The sequence below is a fragment of the Nycticebus coucang genome, chromosome 14, assembly GCF_027406575.1.
Source record: "Nycticebus coucang isolate mNycCou1 chromosome 14, mNycCou1.pri, whole genome shotgun sequence".
NCBI lineage: Eukaryota > Metazoa > Chordata > Mammalia > Primates > Lorisidae > Nycticebus > Nycticebus coucang.
In genome coordinates, this window is record NC_069793.1 from 70,406,496 (window position 1) to 70,426,277 (window position 19,782).

The window sequence follows — 19,782 nt, forward strand, 5'->3', positions numbered from 1 at the left end:
CTCTGCTCTTCCTTTCCCCCACCCCTCCCTCCTTCTTTCTCTCTCTGCTCTCCCCTTCCCCCACCATGTCATTAATTGTCCTCATATCAAAATAGAGTACATAGCATTTATGCTTCTCCATTCTTCTGATGCTTTACTAAGAATAATGTGTTCCATTTCCATCCAGGTTAATACAAAGTCTCCATTTTTTAATGGCTGAATAGTATTCCATGGTGTACATATACACCACAGCTTGTTAATCCATTCCTGGGTTGGGGGGCATTTAGACTGTTTCCACATTTTGGCAATTGTAAATTGAGCTGCAGTAAACAGTCTAATGCAAGTGTCCTTATGGTAAAAGGATTTTTTTCCTTCTGGGTAGATGCCCAATAATGGGATTGCAGGATCAAATGGGAGGTCTAGCTTGAGTGCTTTGAGGGTTCTCCAGACTTCCTTCCAAAAAGGTTGTATTACTTTGCAGTCCCACCAGCAGTGTAAGAGTTTCCCTTCTCTCCACATCCATGCCAGCATCGGCAGTTTTGAGATTTTGTAACGTAGGCCATTCTTGCTGGGTTAGATGGTATCTCACGGTAGTTTTGATTTGCATTTTTCTAATAATTAGGGATGATGAACATTTTTTCATATGTTTCTAGCCATTCGTCTGTCTTCTTTAGAGAAGGTTCTATTCATGTCTCTTGCCCATTGATATATGGGATTGTTGGCTTTTTCCATATGGATTAATTTGAGTTCTCTACAGATCCTAGTCATCAAGTTTTTGTCTGATTCAAAATATGCAAATATCCTTTCCCATTGTGTAGGTTGTCTCTTTGCTTTGGTTATTGTCTCCTTAGCTATACAGAAGCTTTTCAGTTTAATGAAGTCCCATTTGTTTATTTTTGTTGTTGTTGCAATTGCCATGGCAGTCTTCTTCATGACATTTTTCCCCACGCCAATATTCCAGTGTTTTTCCTATGCTTTCTTTGAGGATTTTTAATGTTTCATACCTTAAATTTTATCCACCTTGAATCAATTTTTGCAAGAAAGGTGTGGGTCCAGTTTCAGTCTTTTGCATGTGGATATCCAGTTCTCCCAACACCATTTATTGAATAGGGAGTCTTTCTCCCAGTGTATGTTCTTGTTTGGTTTATCAAAGATTAGGTGGTTGTAAGATGTTAGTTTCATTTCCTGGTTTTCTATTCAATTCCAAATGTCTATGTCTCTATATTTGTTCCAGTACCATACTGTCTTGACCACTATGGCCTAAAATCTGGTATGCTGATACCCCTGGCTCTGTTTTTATTACTAAGAACTGCCTTAGCTATATGGGGTTTTTTCTGGTTCCATACAAAATGCAGAATCATTTTTTCCAAATCTTGAAAGCACAATGTTGGTATTCTAATAGGGATGACACTGAATCAGTAGATTGCTTTGGGAAGTACAGACATTTTAACAATGTTGATTCTTTCCAGCCATGAGCATGGTATATTCTTCTATTTGTTAATATCCTCTGCTATTTCCTTTCTTAGGGTTTCATAATTCTCTTTATAGAGGTCCTTCACCTCCTTTGTTAGGTATATTCCTAAGTATTTCATTTTCTTTGAAGCTATGGTGAAGGGAGTTGTGTCCTTAATTAGCCTCTCATCTTGACTGTTATTGGTGTATACAAAGGCTACTGACTTGTGGACAATGATTTTATATCCTGAGACATTACTGTATTTTTTGATGACTTCCAGGAGTCTTGTGATTGAGTCTTTGGGTTTTCTAAGTTAAGGTCATATCATCAGTAAGAGGGAGAGTTTGACCTCCTCTGCTCCCATTTGGATGCCCTTTATTTCCTTGTCTTGCCTAATTGTATTGGCTAGAACATCCAGCACTATGTTGAATAGTAATGGTGACAGAGGACAACCTTGTCTGGTTCCAGTTCTAAGAGGAAAAGCTTTCAGTTTTACTCCATTCAGTAAAATATTAGCTGTGGGTTTGTCAAACATAGCTCCAATCAGTTTCAGAAATGTGCCATGTATGCCTATACTCTTCAGTGTTCTAATTAGAAAAGGATGCTGGATTTTATCGAATGCTTTTTCTGTATCTAATGAGTGGATTCTATGGTCTTTGTTTTTGCTTCTGTTAATATGGTGGATAACATTTATGGACTTGCGTATGTTAAACCAGCCTTGCATCCCTGGGATGAAACTTACTTAATCATGATGCATGACTTTTTTGATGATAAGCTGTAATCTATTGGCTAGGATTTTGTTGAGAATTTTTGCATCTATATTCATTAGTGAAATTGGTCTGAAATTCTCCTTTTCAGTTGGGTCTTTTCTTGGTTTTGGTATCAGGGTGATGTTTGCTTCATAAAACGTGTTGGGGAAGATTCCTTTCTCCTCGATTTTTTGGAATAATTTCTGCAGTACAGGAATAAACTCTTCCTTGAAGGTTTGATAGAATTCTGGCATGAAGCCATCTGGACCAGGGCATTTTTAAAAAATTAAATCATAGCTGTGTACATTAATGCAATCATGGGGTACAATGTGCTGGTTTTACATCAAAGTGGTTAAAATAGCCTTCACTGCATTTTCTGAGTTACTGTGTTAAGACATTTATACTTTACATTTAATAAATTTAACATATACCCTTGTAAAATGCATCATAGGTGTGGTGCCACCAGTTACCCTCCCTCCATCCATCCTCCCTCCTCCCCTCCCCTCCCTCTCCTTTCCCCCCACTTCTTGGGCTATAGTTGGTTTCATAGTAGGGCTGAGTACATTAGATATTTTTTCTTCCCTTCTTGAGATATTTTGCTAAGAAGAATATGTTCCAGCTCCATCCATGTAAACATGAAAGAGGTAAAGTCTCCATCTTTTTTAAGGCTGCATAATATTCCATGGTATACATATACCATGATTTATTAATCCATTCATGGGTCAAAGGGCACTTGGGCTTCTTCCAAGACTTAGCAATTATGAATTGGGCTGCAATAAACATTCTGGTGCAAATATCTTTGTTATAAAGTGATTTTTGGCCTTCTGGATATATACCTAGTAGAGGAATTGCAAGATCGAATGGCAAGTCTATTTTTAGATCCCTAAGTGATCTCCAACCATCTTTCCAAAAGGAACGTATTAGTTTGCATTCCCACCAGCACTGCAGAAGCATTCCCTTTTCTCCACATCCACGCCAACATCTATGATTTTGGGATTTTGTAATGTGGGCTAATCTTACTGGAGTTAGATGATATCTCAAAGTGATTTTGATTTGCATTTCTCTGCTGATTAAGGATGATGAGGCATTTTTAATATATCTGTAGGCCGTATGCCTGTCTTCTTCAGAGAAGTTTCTCTTCAAGTCTCTTGCCCCCACTGAGATGGGATCATTTGTTCTTTTCTTGATAATGCATTTGAGTTCTCTGTGGATTCTGGTTATTAAACCTTTGTCAGAGACATATCTGCAAATACCTTCTCCCATTCGGCCTGAGACACTGGGGACCTGGTTGGTGTGGTGGGGCTAAGTGGCTCTGTCTTATTTTCATTTGGTCTCTGTCCAATCCTAGTGAATCAGCAACTCTGGCTTGAAGTCTCAGCTGTGGAGAAATACCAGCAACTAAGACACCCTGCCCCCCATGGGCCACAACTGGAAAAGGAATATCACAACCAAGGTACCACCCTGGATGGTCCTCAAGTGATTGACCCAGGTCAAGAGTTCCAAATCAACTGTCCCAGTCAGCACTCAGTCTCATGTGGAAGAGTTCAAAAGGTCTCCAGCAACTAGATAGCAATAGTCTGCTGGCAGCTCGAGTATGACTTGCTCTGGTGCTCTGTGGAGTCAGAAGTGCCCACCCAGCAAATGAATTAGTTCTGGAAAGTTGATGCCTCCTTTCCCACATTGCACCTCTGTCACACTCAGTCAGTGGTAACCTTGAAGGGCTGTGACCTAATTCCCTCCAAGGAGCAGATGGTCTAAGGGTTTGCACCTGCCTGAGTCATAGGGAGATGTGTCTCCTCTGCCAGGCCACCACACTCTGCCACCAGCTGGCAGGGAGAGCTGAAGCCTGACAATTTTGGGTGCTTAATGGAAGCTGGGCAGTTTCACTCAGTTTCATCCCTGCCCCAGATTGATGTTGCTGCCACTTATATTCTCGCAGAATTTGTGTTTCTGTCCCGGCTATATTCCCCTGTGGGCCGGACACTGTTTGAGTTCACAGAAACTGTGACTCAGCCCATCCCTGTGCCGCTGCTGCTACACCAATTCTCACAGAGCTGGCGTCTCTGTCTCCATTGCACTCTGTTGGGGCAGGCATGGTTAGAGATCACAAACAGCTCTCAGTTCCTTCGCCTTCCTGGGCTGGTGCTGCTGCCATGCCTTCTTTTGTCCCAGCTATGCTCCCCTGGGGGCCGGGTGCATGTTAGGCTCACAAAAGCAGCACTTCTGACTCAGCCCCACCCTGGGAGTATGCTGTCTCTGTGTGTGCATATTCTAGTCTCCGTCCCTGTCCCCCTTCCTTCAGGTACCGCCTCAGGCATACCCTTTACTCACGGAGCCTGTGTTCCTGTCCCAGATCTGTTCCACCAGATCTTTATTTCCATACAAGAATAAAGACCTGGCTTTCTCTGGTTGCCAGGAGAGGCAGGGAATATCTCTCCAAAATATCCCCAGGGGTGTGAGCTGTATTGTTCCCGCGGCTGCCACTGCTGCTCTGTACTGTGGGGCACGGCTTCTCCCTTTCCCTCTTGGTCTACTATCTTCTCTTTACACCTGTGCCACAGAATCAGCACAGATCTGCAACAACCCAAGCCCCTTCCACACCTCTCAAGAAAGTGCCCAAGAACCTGGACTCCACAGGGACAGGCTTCCAGACCTCAGGGTGACGGTGGATGGGAGTGCTGGGAGTTCAGAATTGTGGGTAGAGTTTATGTTCAGTTTTATGCCTGGTGGGAGAGTGCCATTGCACACTAGTGGGTCCTCTCTGGGGAAGGAGTTCCAGTTTTTAGAGGGTCTCTCCTGTGGGACAAAACAAGGGGAGATATGAACTCTGCTCACTTGTATGTAGAAAGTATACTGTGAGCCATTCTCATGGGGCAGGGGACTCCCATCCACTTGGTGATAAATTTTGTACATATTGCTTGCTTCCTTGGGGTTGCAGCTTGCCCTAGCAGGGGTGATGTGTGCTCTTCAATGTTCCCTCTCCATTAGTCAAATATTTAAGGTATAACTGCTTACTTTCTTATTAGGTATGTGTCCTTAAGGGGAATTACTTGGAATATATCCTGGTCATGAATTTATCATGATCAGCTTTATGTAAGTGGCATAGGTATGTGGAAAAAAGCTTTATTCTTCTTCTTGGAGTATATGTTCTCCTAAAGGAGAAGGATGATATCTTACTTATGTTGACCTTTCACATAATACTGTCATGGTACACTGTTCATATTACTACTTGGTAAATATTTACTGAGCTAAACTGAACTGCTTGATTTTATAATAAAACTCAGGATATGATCCCTGTTAAATCTAATGCCAGGCAAAATTATGCCCATACAGCTGGACCAAGGAATAACTTTAAAGGCATAGCAGTGAAAGACTCTGAACTCTGTAGTCTGTCAGAACTACATTTAAATCTCAGGTCCAATACTGCCGCACTGTGTGAACTACCTAATCTCTGTGATTGGGAAATAATTACACTGCACAACATGGGAAAATGGTGACAATAAAAGCAGCAGCTAACATTTACTGTCTTCTTACATTTGCCCAGGATTTTGCTGTGGATATAAAATGAATGATTTCATTCAACCTTTTAACCACTCCAGCAGGCACCACTGTTATCCTAAATTACAAAGGAGAAAACTGACAATTAGAAATGTGTTCAGTCATATGAGTAGTGGAGGGATAGGCTGTTTCAATCCTGTTTCAGGATTTGAAACAGAGCCCACAGTCTATCAAACACAAAACTTGACACATAATGAAGGCACGGTAAAAGGAAGCCATTATAATTACTTTTCAACTACTATAACTATGTAAGTTAGGATTAGCAGTAGAGGAAATAATTTTGGAACAAAGGAAAAGGAAACAAATATGCTCAAGATAGAGAAGTAGTTGAGTAAAAAAACATCTGAATGGGAAATAGAAAGTAAAACATAATTTTCCATACTAGAAGAAAAAAGACATCATTGTATTTTCAACCACCTAATGATTAGAAAGGCCTAAGAAGCAGGAATGGAAAGAGGTTCATGCCTCAGGATGCAGAAGGGTATATAAGGTAATTTTTATGAAGCCTACTATTTATCTCTGAGGAAGACTTTGTAAAGCAACACCTGCCCAGAGAGATGTGATCAAACACTTACCTTATCCTATGGGAGAATAATATGTCCTTATAGTCAACATTTATTCTACTAACATTTTCTCTTGTAAGGTTTTCAATGGAGAGTGTACGGCCTATATGCTGAAAACCAGGAGCCATGTACTTGACATATGCCATATCGTGGCTTGGTAACCAAAAAATCTGTAAGGAGAAACAGGAAGTCCTTCAGTAGATAATTAGCTGTCTAGGCACAAACACCCCATAGAGCATGGAGGGAGCTCCGTCCCAACACTGGTAGTAGTCTACAGGAAGCAGAGAGAAATTATAGCCCTTGGTGAAATTCTAGCCCCAACTCTCATAGAGGGCTTTCAGCAGGGCTGTTCTGGAGCTAAGTTAATATCAAGGATCAAGCACCCACTGTGTACAGAAATCCCCATACTAGCAAAGTAGAGGAGGAGTTGGCAGATGGAGATGAATGGTAGAAATCAAAAATATCTCTCGTTGACAATCCTAAAAAATCATCTTTGAGAGGAGTCATTTACTGCTAACAGAGATCCTATTATCACTTATCTATAAAAACATATTTTTTTCACAGCACTCCCATATTCTGAGAGTTTGAGGGATTTGAAATAACTGTTCAAATGCAGAGAGTTTCTTCTGAAAAACACGATAAGCAAATATCTGCTCCAATGAGAACCAGTTGTCCTTTGTGTGTCATTTATTAAAACCAACTCCTCAAAGCCTTAATGTTACCCAAGCTCTTTCCAACAGATCTATGATGGTGACGGTATAGGTTACGCCACAGTTATTACACACATTCTTCTTTAACCAGGTGCTAATATTTCATTTGGTTTAGAATAGCCAACAGCCTCAATTATTTTCCCCACTGAGGTATATTTAAATGTATCATTCTTAAATTACCACATGTAGCTGTGTAAAAAACAATCTCCATTTCCATAGGAACCAAAATTACTTAAGGACCCTAGGGAAGACCTACAAGGTAGTTCAAGTTCAACTACTGTGTTTCTGAGACATGCTACTCACCTCCTAACCATTACCATAAATATTGAACTAGACATACCTGTTGTTGTTCAATTTTAGAGGCAAGGATCACCTTTACTACTTGGCGGACAAATGTGTTTCTGAAAGGATGTTTTGGTGGAGGGCCATAAAGATCAAATATCACAAATTTTTTTTCCTTCTTTGCAAGTTTTAATAAATCAGCTAGTTTTGGAATTGACTGATTTCTTGCTCTTTTTTTATCTTCCTCTGATAGACGTTTCATATTGAAAAATGGTCTGCGCTAAAAATAAATACATCAAAAATACATTGATTCTCATCAAAAGCATTTTCTGGTTCTCATGCTATGTAGCCCCACATCCAGCTTTACCTGCATGTTGCTCCATTACCACTCAATCCACCAGGCCCTCTGAAATACTTGCCCTGAGATACGAGTTGACAAGGAAACAAACAAAATGTAATCTTCATCAGTAATTACGGTGTTTGGAATGATTTCTTCTCTATCCTAGAACCTGTGGTATTTGCACTGAAAGTCCTTCATGTTCTTATCCTGACCTTCTTTTCCAGCCTTTCTCCCCACAACTCAAGGTAAAACATCCCTTTTCAGTCATGTTGGCATTCCGCATGTGCTCTCACTGTTTTAGTTTTGTGTAACAGAAAGAACATGTGGTTTGGTTTCAGCTGGATTCAGTTCCAGGTTGATTTCTCTAGAGGTACCTCTCTACTTCCAGGTCTCACTTGCCTTCCTTGCCACATCCACCTGTTAAAATCCTACCCGCAATTTGCAAAGCCCAATTCAAATGCTGTCTCCATCATGAAGCTTTCCTTAAATATTCCCTAATAAAGAGACTTTGATGGCTTTAGACCTCAATGGCCCATTTTTATGCCTCTATAATTGTACGTGCCATTCTGTCTTCTATAGATATTTGTATATGTTTTAGATTAAAGCTCAAAAACCCTGGCTCACTACGCTTCTTGCTGTGCATTCTTGGTAAAACCATTTAAATTCTCAAAAGAGGGAGAGTTTGACCTCCACTGTCCCCATTTGAATTCCTTTGATCTCTTTGTCTTGCCTGATTGCAATGGCTAGGACTTCCAATACTATGTTAAATAGTAGTGGAGACAGTGGGCATCCTTGTCGGTTCCAGATTTGAGTAGAAACACTTTCAGTTTTACTCCATTCAATATGATATTGGCTGTGGGTTTGCTGTAGAGGGCCTTAATCAATTTAAGGAATGTTCCATCTAAGCCTATTTTCTTGAGTGTTTTTATCATGAAAGGATGCTGGATATTATCAAAAGCCTTTTCTGCATCAATTGAAAGAATCATATGGTCTTTGTTTTTTATTCTTCTTATGTGGTGTATTATTTTAATGGATTTACATATGTGGAACCAATTTTGCATATCCGGGATAAAACCCACTTGGTGGTGTATACCTTTTTATTGTGTCACTGTTTTCTGCTTGCTAATATTTTGTTGGATATTTTTGCATCAATATTCATTAATTATATTGGTCTATAGTTTTCTTTTTTTGTTGGGTCCTTTCCTGGTTTGGAGATCAGGATGGTATTTCCTTCATAGAATAGGAGGATTCTTTTCTTCTCTATATTTTGGAATAGTTTATGCATTATATAAGAACTAGTTTCTCTTTGAAGGTTTGATAGAATTCTGGTGTGAAGCCACCTGATTCAGGTCTTTTCTTTTTTAGGAGATTTTATAATAGCACCAAAGAAGATTAAATACCTGGAAATATATCTAACAAAAGATGTGAAAGATCTCTATAAAGAGAATTATGAAGCTTTGAGAAAGGAAATAGCAGAAGATGTCAACAAATGAAAGAACATACCATGCTCATGGCTGGAAAGAATCAACATTGTTAAAATGTCTATACTACCCAAAACAATCTATAGATTTAATCCAATCCCCATCAAAGTACCAATGTCATACTTTAAAGAACTTGAGAAAATAGTACTTCGATTCATATGGAACCAGAAAAAACCATGAATAGCAAACACAGTTCTTAAAAATAAAAATAAATATGAAGGCCATCACGCTGCCAGATTTCAGTTTATACTATAAGTCTATAGTGATCAAAACAGCATGGTACTGGCAGAAAAATAGAGATGTAGATTTATGGAATAGAATAGAGAATCTAGAGATGAACCCAGCTACATATCATCATTGATCTGTCAATAAGTCTAACAATAACATTCAATGGGGAAAATAATCCTTATTTAACAAATGGTGCTGGGAGAACACCTCTCACCACCAACAAAAATTGATTCTTGTTGGATAAAAGATTTAAATTTAAGACACGAAACAATAACAATTCTAGAAGAAAGTGTGGGGGAAATACTTGAAGATATTGGACTGGGAAAAAACTTTATGAGGAAGACCCCTCTGGCAATTGCAGCAACACCAAAAACATATAACTGGGATTTGATCAAGCTAAAAAGCTTTTGCACAGCTAAGAGTACCACAACCAAAGCAAACAAACACCCTTGGGAATGGGAGAAGATTTTTGCATGTTATGAATCTGACAAAGGCCTGATAAACTAGAATCTACAGAGAACTCGAATTAAACAATACGAACAGTGCCAACAACCCTCTCTATAAGTGGGCAAGAGACTTGAACAGAAACTTCTCCTAGGATAACAGATGAATGGCCAATAAACACATGAAAAATGTTTATCATCTTTAATCATCAGAGAAATGCAAATTGAAACCACTCTCAGATATCACCTAACCCCAGCAAGATTAGCCCACATTGCAAAGTCCCAAACATCAGATACTGGCATAGATGTGGAGAGAAGGGAACACTTCTATATTGCTGGTGGATTACAAACTAATACAGCCTTTTTGGAGAGAAGTATGGAGAATCCTGAAAGTTCTAAAAGTAGACCTTCCATTTGATCCTGATAAGGTCAATCCCATTACTAGGTATCTATCCAGAAGAACAAAAATCATTTTACCACAAAGACATTTGCACAAGAATGTTCACTGTGGCTCAATTTACAATTGCCAAGTTGTGGAAGCAACCTAAGAACCCATCAACCCATGAATGGATCAACAAATTGTGGTATATGTATAGTATGGAACACTATTCAGTCATTAAAAAAGATGGAGACTTTACATCTTTTACATTTACCTTGATGGAGTTGAAAAAATATCCTTCCTAGTAAAGTATCTCAAGAATGGAAAAATAAATATCCAATGTACTCCATACTAATATGAAACCAATATATAAACAATTACATGCTCGTAATTTATCCCCAAAATAAGAACAATGTAACCTAAAAATCTGTATCCTCATATTAATTTGAAATAAAAAATTAATAAATGGCTACTTTTATCAATTAAATTTAATAGATGGCTACTTTTATCACCAGTTGACAACTTTAGATCATTTGTAGGTGAAAGCAGTGATTAAATGCAACATCTCTGAAGGGAACAGTAATTACGTCATATTTTAAGACCCAAGTAATCTCTTTATTTCTCTACACAACTTTATTTTCATTTTCTTTCTATTTTTTTTTTTTTTTTGCCTTTTATGAAATTTAATGTCATGTCCAGAGAATATCCTAGTGATTTTGGAATATAAAAATTCATTAACATCTAATAATTCTTTTTCTTTTAACATTTTAACATATTTCTTTCTTTTTTTATTATTATTAAATCATAGCTTTGTACATTAATGCAATCATGGGGCACCATACACTGATTTTATAGACGGTTCGACATATTTTCATCACACTGGTTAACAGCATTTTCTTAGTTATTGTGTTAAGACATTTATATTCTACATTTACTAAGTTTCACATGTACCCTTGTAAGATGCACCACAGGTGTAATCCCACCAATCACCCTCCCTCCGCCCATCCTCCCCCCTCCCTTCCCTCCCTCTCCCCCTTCCCCCTATTCTTAGGTTATAACTGGGTTATAGCTGTAATTGAAAGCCATACATTAGTTTCATAGTAGGGCTGAGTACATTGGATACTTTTTCTTCCATTCTTGAGATACTTTACTAAGAAGAATATGTTCCAGCTCCATCCATGTAAACATGAAAGAGGTAAAGTCTCCATCTTTCTTTAAGGCTCCATAATATTCCATATACCACAATTTATTAATCCATTCGTGGGTCAATGGGCACTTGGGCTTTTTCCATGACTTAGCAATTATGAATGGGCTGCAATAAACATTCTGGTACAAATATCTTTGTTATGATGTGATTTATGGTTTTCTGGGTATATGCCTAGTAGAGGAATTATAGGATTGAATGGCAGATCTATTTTTATAGCTCTAAGTGTTCTCCAAACATCTTTCCAAAAGGAATGTATTAATTTGCATTCCCACCAGCAGTGTAGAAGTGTTCCCTTTTCTCCACATCCATGGCAACATCTCTGGTCTTGGGATTTTGTGATACGGGCTAATCTTACTGGAGTTAGATGATATCTCAAAGTAGTTTTGATTTGCATTTTTCTGATGATTAAAGATGATGACCATTTTTCCATATGTCTGTAGGCTGTGCACCTGTCTTCTTCAGAGAAGTTTCCCCTCAAGTCCCTTGCCCAGCCTGCGATGGGATCACTTTTCCTTTTCTTGCTTATACGTTTGAGTTCTCTGTGAATTCTGGTTATTAAACCTTTGTCGGAGACATAACCTGCAAATATCTTCTCCCATTCTGAGGGCTGTTTGCTTGCTTTACTTACTGTGTTCTTGGCTATGCAGAAGCTTTTTAGTTTGATCAGGTCCCAGTAGTGTACTTTTGAAGCTGCTTCAGTTGCCCACTGGATCCTCCTCATAAAATACTCACCCAGACCGATTCCTTCAAGGGTTTTCCCTGCACGCTCTTCTAGTATTTTTATAGTTTCATGTCTTAAGTTTAAATCTTTAATCCAGTGAGAGTCCATCTTAATTAATGGTGAAAGGTGTGGGTCCAGTTTCAGTCTTCTACAGGTTGCCAGCCAGTTCACCCAGCACCATTTGTTAAATAGGGAATCTTTTCCCCACTGAATGTTTTTAATGGGCTTGTCAAAGATCAAATAACGTAAGTAGCTGGATTCATCTCTTGGTTCTCTATTCTGTTCCAGACATCTACTTCTCTGTTTTTGTGCCAGTACCATGCTGTTTTGATCACTATCGATTTATAGTATAGTCTGAGGTCTGGTAGCATGATTCCTCCTGCTTTGTTTTTATTTCTGAGTAATGTCTTGGCTATTCAAGGTTTTTTCTGATTCCATATAAAACAAAGTATTATTTTTTCAAGATCTTTAAAGTATGACAGTGGAGCTTTAATAGGGATTGCATTAAAATTATATATTGCTTTGGGTAGTATGGACATTTTAACAATATTGATTCTTCCCAGCCATGAGCATGGTAAGTTTTTCCATTTGTTAAGATTTTCAGCTATTTCTTTTCTTAGAGTTTCATAGTTCTCTTTATAAAGATCTTTCACGTCCTTTGTTAGATAAACTCCCAAATATTTCATCTTCTTTGGCATTACTGTGAATGGAAAAGAGTCCTTAACTGTTTTTTCAGCTTGACTATTGTTGGTATATATAAAGGCTACAGATTTATGAATGTTTATTTTGTAACCTGAGACACTGCTGTATTTCTTGTTCTCTTCTAAGAGTTTTGTAGTAGAATCCCTGGTGTTTTCCAGGTATACAATCATATCATCTGCGAAGAGTGAAAGTTTGATCTCTTCTGACCCTATATGGATACCCTTGATCGCCTTTTCTTCCCTAATTGCGATGGCTAAAACTTCCATTACAATGTTAAAGAGCAGTGAAGACAATGGGCAGCCTTGTCTGGTTCCTGATCTCAGTGGAAATGATTCCAATTTAACTCCATTCAATATGATATTGGCTGTGGGTTTGCTGTAGATGGCCTCTATCAGTTTAAGAAATGTCCCTTCTATATCAATTTTCTTAAGTGTTCTGATCATAAAGGGATGCTGGATATTATCAAAAGCTTTTTCTGCATCAATTGTGAGAATCATATGGTCTTTTTAAATTTGTTTATGTGCTGAATTATACTTATAGATTTACGTATATTGAACCAGCCTTGAGACCCTGGGATAAAACCAACTTGGTCATGATGTATAATTTGTTTGATGTGTTGCTGGATTCTGTTTGTTAGGATCTTGTTGAATATTTTTCATCTATATTCATTAGTGATACTGGTCTATAATTTTCTTTTCTTGTTGGGTCTTTTCCTGGTTTGGGGATCAGGGTGATGTTTGCTTCATAGAACGTGTTGGGTAGTCTTCCTTCTTTTTCTACCTTTTGGAACAGGTTGAGTAATATAGGTACTAGTTCCTCTTTAAATGTTTGGTAGAATTCTGACATGAAGCCATCTGGTCCTGGGCTTTTCTTTTTAGGGAGATTTTTTATAGTTGATGTTATTTCAGAACTTGATATAGGCCAGTTCAACATTTCCACTTGATTCTGGATAAGTCTTGGAAGGTGATGTGCTTCCAAGTATTGGTCAATTTCCTTCAGATTTTCATATTTCTGAGAATAAAGTTTCTTGTAATATTAAGGATTTTTTTAATTCTGAGGAGTCTGTTGTTATTTTGTCTTTGTCATTTCTGATTGATGATATTAGAGATTTTACTCTTTTTTTCCTGGTTAGGTTAGCCAAAGGTTTATCTATTTTATTGACCTTTTCAAAAAACCAACTTTTTGATTTATTGATCTGTTGTATAATTCTTTTGTTTTCAATTTCATTTAATTCTGCTCTAATTTTGGTTATTTCTTTTCTTCTACTGGGTTTGGGGTTGGAATGTTCTTCCTTTTCCAGTTGCTTGAGATGTCCTATTAAGTTGTTAACTTCCTCTCTTTCTGTTCTCTTGAGGAAGGCTTGCAGTGCTACAAATTTCCCTTTTTAGGGCTGCCTTTGTGTTATCCAGAGGTTCTGATAATTCATGTCTTCATTGTCGTTTTGTTCCAAAAATTTGGCAATTTCTTTCTTAATCTCATCTCTGACCCAGCTATCATTCAGCATAAGGTTATTTAACTTCCATGTTTTTGTATGAGTATGCAGATTTCTGTTATTACTGAGTTCAACTTTTATTCCATGGTGGTCCGAGAAGATGCAAGGAATAATTTCTATTCCTTTCAATTTACTGAGGTTAGACTTGTGACCTAAGATGTGATCAATTTTGGAGTATGTTCCGTGGGCTGATGAGAAGTATGTGTATTCATTTTAGTTGGGATGAAATGTTCTGCAGATGTCTGCTAAATCCAAATTTCGGATGGTTAGGTTTAAATCTAAAATTTCTTTGCTTAGCTTCTTATTGGAGGATCTATCCAACACTGCCAAAGGAGTGTTGAAATCTCCAACTATTATGGAGCTGGAGGAAATCAAGTTGCTCATGTCAGAGTTTCTCTTATAAATTGAGGTGCATTCTGGTTGGGTGCATAAATATTCATAATTTAAATCTCATCATATTGAGTATTACCCTTAACAAATATGAAGTGACCATTTTTATCCTTCCTTACTTTTGTTGGTTTAAAGCCTATTGTGTCTGGAAATAGAATTGCAACATCTGCTTTTTTCTGATTACCATTTGCCTGAAATATGGATGACCATATATACAGTTTATACAGTTTTATGCCTGGCAGGAGAACACCATGGCACCCTAGTAGGGGAGTTAGGTCCACTTTTTAGAGGGTCTCTCTCATGGAGTGTAGTGGGAGGACCTTTGAACTCTGCTCGTTTGTGGGGTACTCCGAGCCGTTCTCATGGGGGAGGGGACTCCTGCCTGCTTGGTGATGGATTTTGCACCTTTTGTTTGTATCTTTGGGGTCACAGCTTGCCTCAGTGGGGTTGATGTGCATTCTTCAATCTTCTCTCTCCGTGCAGCTCAAATCCACCAGGTTATTTGCTAAATTTTTGTCCTTTAACTCTCCTTCTGGATGGGAGCCTCTGTGGAAAGCTGGCTTCAGTCAGCCATCTTGTCTCCGCCCTCCTTTATTTTCATTTTCATTCACACTTTTTATATTTCCTTCTCTCCTTCCCTTGACCTCCTAAACAAATTGCCCTTTCTCACATTTTTCTCAGGAAAGAAACAATCACATTGTACAATAGCCTCCGGAAAATTGCTAACCAGAAAGCACATCATAGGACTTGAAATAAAACATGCTGTAGATCTGAGTTAAGGGGTAAAACTAAGGGTTTTCTCAGGAAAATAGAAATTTTCTTCAGAAATCAAGATTTTATTAGAAACTACCAGATCTAGACAAGTTAGCTCACTTAATTGTTAGACCTTTGGGGTGAGAAAAAATGGTTAAAAGAACAGGATAGGAAAGACCAACACAAGACCAAATATTCAAAATAGCGAAGATGATAAAGATTAAATCAACAGGAGAGTTTAAAAGTAAACTCAAGTAAGCTTTATTTTTTTATTTTTTTTTTTTAAACAGTTTCACTCTGTTGCCCTTGGTAGAGTGCTGTGGCATTATAGCTCACAGCAACCTCCAACTCTTCAGCTTAAGCGATTCTCTTGCCTCAGCCTCCCTAATAGCTGAAACTACAGGCACTCACCACAACACCTGGCTATTTTTTGGTTGTAGTTGTCATTGTCGTTTGGCAGGCCTGGGCTGGGTTCGAACCTGCCAGCCCTGGTGTATGTGGCTGGCACCCTAGCTGCTGAGCTACAGGCACAAAGCCTCAAGTAAGCTTTAAATAGTATCATGGGGTAGATCTAATAGCTGAAATAAACTGAACCTCTTTTTGTATACAAAATGGGACACTTATTCAGAAAAAATAAGCTGGAATGGGACAAGGCCTGTTTAGACTATATCCAACATGTGGTTGAATGTTTTCAAAGGCCCTACAAAAAAACAAACTGGTTCTACAGATAAAATACCTGGTTCCTCGATTAATAGTAAATTTAAAAGGTTCTTTGTTCTTTATGTCTACATGTAGAGATATTACAAAAGAAAGATTATTGGAAAAGACAATGTATTGTATTGGTTAAGAAACAGGACAATTATCCAAAATTTGTACAATGATGTCATGTCAAGGGAAGCATTACCACTGAATAGATAATTTTGATGATAACAATCTGTAACTACAGGTGAGGAACAATGCAGTTTTCTTGTTGATATGGGTGTCACCACATCCACCATTAATCCCATTACCATAAAATATCAGATCCCTCAGCATACTAGAACCACTCAAGTCATGGGAGTTTCTAACAATCCTAAGTTGTGTTCCATGTCCCAATATAAAACAGCAACTTTGAGACCACTGTCAGAAGAACACTTCTTTCTTCTCTATGGCACTTCCCCTATAAATTTAAATGTTAGAAATCTACATTGCATCAGAAGAAAAGTACTGCAGACAAATTATTTTTAGAAGCTTCAGAAATTCTACTGCACATTATCAAATTATAGCCGATAGAGACATTACTATATTGATTCAAAAAATAACCAGATTGCTATGAGCTGTGATGCCACGGCACTCTACCGAGGGTGACATAGTGAGACTCTGTTTCAAAATAATAATAATAATAATAATAACCAGACAGACTTCTGGTTTTTGGCTCCACATGTAAAAGTTGAACCAAATGAAAAATCAGCAGTTTTTGTTAGATCTGTGAGAGAGGAGAGGACACAAGGCAACGGCTGACCATAATATTGGAGAGACAAGCAGGTGAAGAGACAGGAGTCCCAGCTTCCTGGAATGCGGCTCACAAGTGGAAACCACAGAGTGCTAGGGTGGGAAAACTTGAACTATAACTGTAATTGTTGGGGGCTTAGTGTGGACAAATCTGAGAGTTAAATACTCAAGGGGAACACAGGCACACAAGGGCCCCCACACTTTTGTGAGTTTTAACACTCCAGGAGCTTCATCAATGTTAGGGTTGAAAAGCCATCCTGTGGGACTCTGCTACAGGTGGTCATAACTCAGATAAGAGAGATGCTGCAGACTCATTATGTCCTTATATATGCTGACATTGCAAGCCCTGACAGTCTGATGAGAAGAGCCTGCCAGGAGACAGCATCTTCATAACCCTGATGAGAACAACAGTTTGATGGTCCTTGATAGAAACCAGCTCCCCTCAGCTAGCTATGAACGACTGGCCACCCTTCCTAAACCCTTATAACATCCTTTAGATTTTAGCCCACTTGCACCCAAGTGTCAAAATAAACATTACTGCCTTTGTTACACTTTGGTCTTGAGTATTCTGATCCACTTCTTTCAGTTTTTATTTATCAATCAGGTTTTCAAAAATATTGGAGAAAAATAACCTTATACTTCTGTCAGGGAGAAGGAAAAGGAATTATTTTGGAATACACCACAACGCTCTGCTTCTTAATAAAGCCTGTGCTCAGGAGAAACTGTTTAACCACAGCCTAACCTGCTGGGTTTTTTGTTTTTTTTTTTTAAATCATAGCCTAACTAACCTGGGGGAAAGCATTACCCAATTCTAGCCTACTTTAGCCATACTGACTCACCTCAGACAGGTTGGAAAGTAAGGATACTTAGAAGCATTTTTGAAGTTCACTGCCCTGAGGCAGAGGCTCGCTAAGACTGAGACCGAATCATAGGATTAAAGGATACTTCCCCTCTCTCCACACCTAATCACATTACAAAATGTCTATTTACAACAGGTCCCAGTACTCTGACACCCAAGTCTCCCACCACCCCTGACACCCTTGATAGCCTTGCCCCAACTGCCACTTATACTGCCATAGGGAGAACCAAGCAGAGCAATCGCCTGCAATCCCAGCCTCCATGGAGAAGGTCTTGGCCAGTGTCCCACCCAAACTTCCAACAACAGCCTAGGGAACAGCCTCTATGCTGCATAGAGATCATCCAGCACTGATTGAGACTGTGACAATCACAGTAGAAAGGTATGATAAAGAACAGCATGGTACCTGTTTTTAGTGCATCTGATTCTCTTCTGCTGAGTCAATCTTCCTGAGTAGGTGGCAAAGCAACAACTAGGGACTTCTTCTCACCAACTAGGAGAGTGCCCAGAAAAGAACAGGTGTCCTGTAAATCTACCTGGCCCTAAGCTGAGAGAAGTTTTCAGATGAGAAGAAATCAGCAAAAGAAATCTGGCAACATGAAAAAAACAAGCTAGTTCCTTCAAAGGATCACAACAGATCTATAGCTATGGACCTTAATCACAAGGACATTGTTGAAATGTCAGAAATGGAATTCAGAATATGGATGACAAATAAGATGAATGGGACTGAAGTTGAAAACCAACACAAAGAAGCCATAAAAGTATTTCAGAATATCAGTGAAAAAAAAGGAAAGAGTAAAGAGCTAGGAAACATGAGAAAGGATATAAGAGAACATAAAGAAATGAGAATCATTTAGAGAATGTCAAAATAAAGCAGAAAGCATCAACAACAGGCTAGATCAAGCAGAAGAAAGGATCACAGAACTTGAAGACAAGGCTTTGGAACTAACCTAGTCAGTCAAAGATGCAGAATAAAGAAGGATGAACAAACATTCAGAGAGATGTAGGACTATATGAAACAAGCCAATAGGTGAATTATATGTATCCCAGAGGGAAAAAAAGAAAAAGCAAAATGCATAGAAAACCTGTTCAAGGGAATTATGGGGGAGCACCTCCCTCGTTTCTCTAGAGATTCGGATAACCAGATACAAGATGCTCATTGAACATTGGGAAGACTCATAGCAAATAGGACATCTTCAAAACATACAGTCATCAACCTGGCCAAAGTTAAAATGCAGAAGAAAAATTCTACAAGCTGCAAGATGAAAGCAACAACTAACCCATCAGGCTGATAGCAGACTTCTCAGAAGAGACCTTAAAAGCCAGAAGAGGATGGGGCCCTATTTTTAGCTTTTTTTTTTTTCTTTTTCCGAGACAGAGTCTCAATCCATTGCCCAGGCTAGAGTGCAGCAGCAGCATCACAGCTCACTGCAGCTTCAAACTCCTAGGCTCAAATGACCCTCCTGCCTCAGCCTCCTAAGTAGCTGGCACATGCCACAGGCACATGCCACCATGCCCAGCTAATTTTTCTATCATTTGTAGAGATGGGTCCTGGGGGTATGTTGCTCAGGCTGGTTTGACCTCCTGGTCTCAAGTTATCCTCCTGCCTTGACCTCCCAAAGTGTTAGGATTATGGGCATGAGCTACCAGACCCATATGGTCTTCTTAAATGGAAGTCACAAATTTTGTGTCCTAAGTTTCACAAATGATGGAGAAATAAAGACTTTTCCAGTTTAGTAAACATTAAGACAATTTGTTACTTCTAGGTCTGCACTACAGGAAATACTCCAAAGTGCATTGTGTATTGAACAGTACAATAGACACCCTGAAGTGTCAAAACACCCAAGGTTAAAGCTCATAGCTCTTATAAAACAATAGTGCAAGAGTAAAAACTAAACAAGGTATCACCCAACATGATGAACAAAACATTAGCAGACTTAATGCTCCACTTCAAAGACACAGACTGGCTCAATGGATGAAATAACATAAGCTAAGTATATGTATT

The 19,782-nt window shown here is 38.7% G+C and overlaps 1 protein-coding gene across 1 annotated transcript in view; it reads right to left on the bottom strand.

Annotated features, from left to right (window-relative positions):
- The window catches only part of GDPD4 (glycerophosphodiester phosphodiesterase domain containing 4), a 108,057-nt gene that overhangs the window by 40,553 nt on the left and 47,722 nt on the right, over positions 1 to 19,782 (bottom strand). Inside the window, exons 11-12 of the mRNA XM_053561768.1 lie at positions 7,353 to 7,574; positions 6,315 to 6,472 (exon numbers count right to left, since the gene is read on the bottom strand). Of these exons, the coding sequence (XP_053417743.1) occupies positions 6,315 to 6,472; positions 7,353 to 7,574 (380 nt within the window). The remainder of the gene's footprint in view (positions 1 to 6,314; positions 6,473 to 7,352; positions 7,575 to 19,782) is intronic.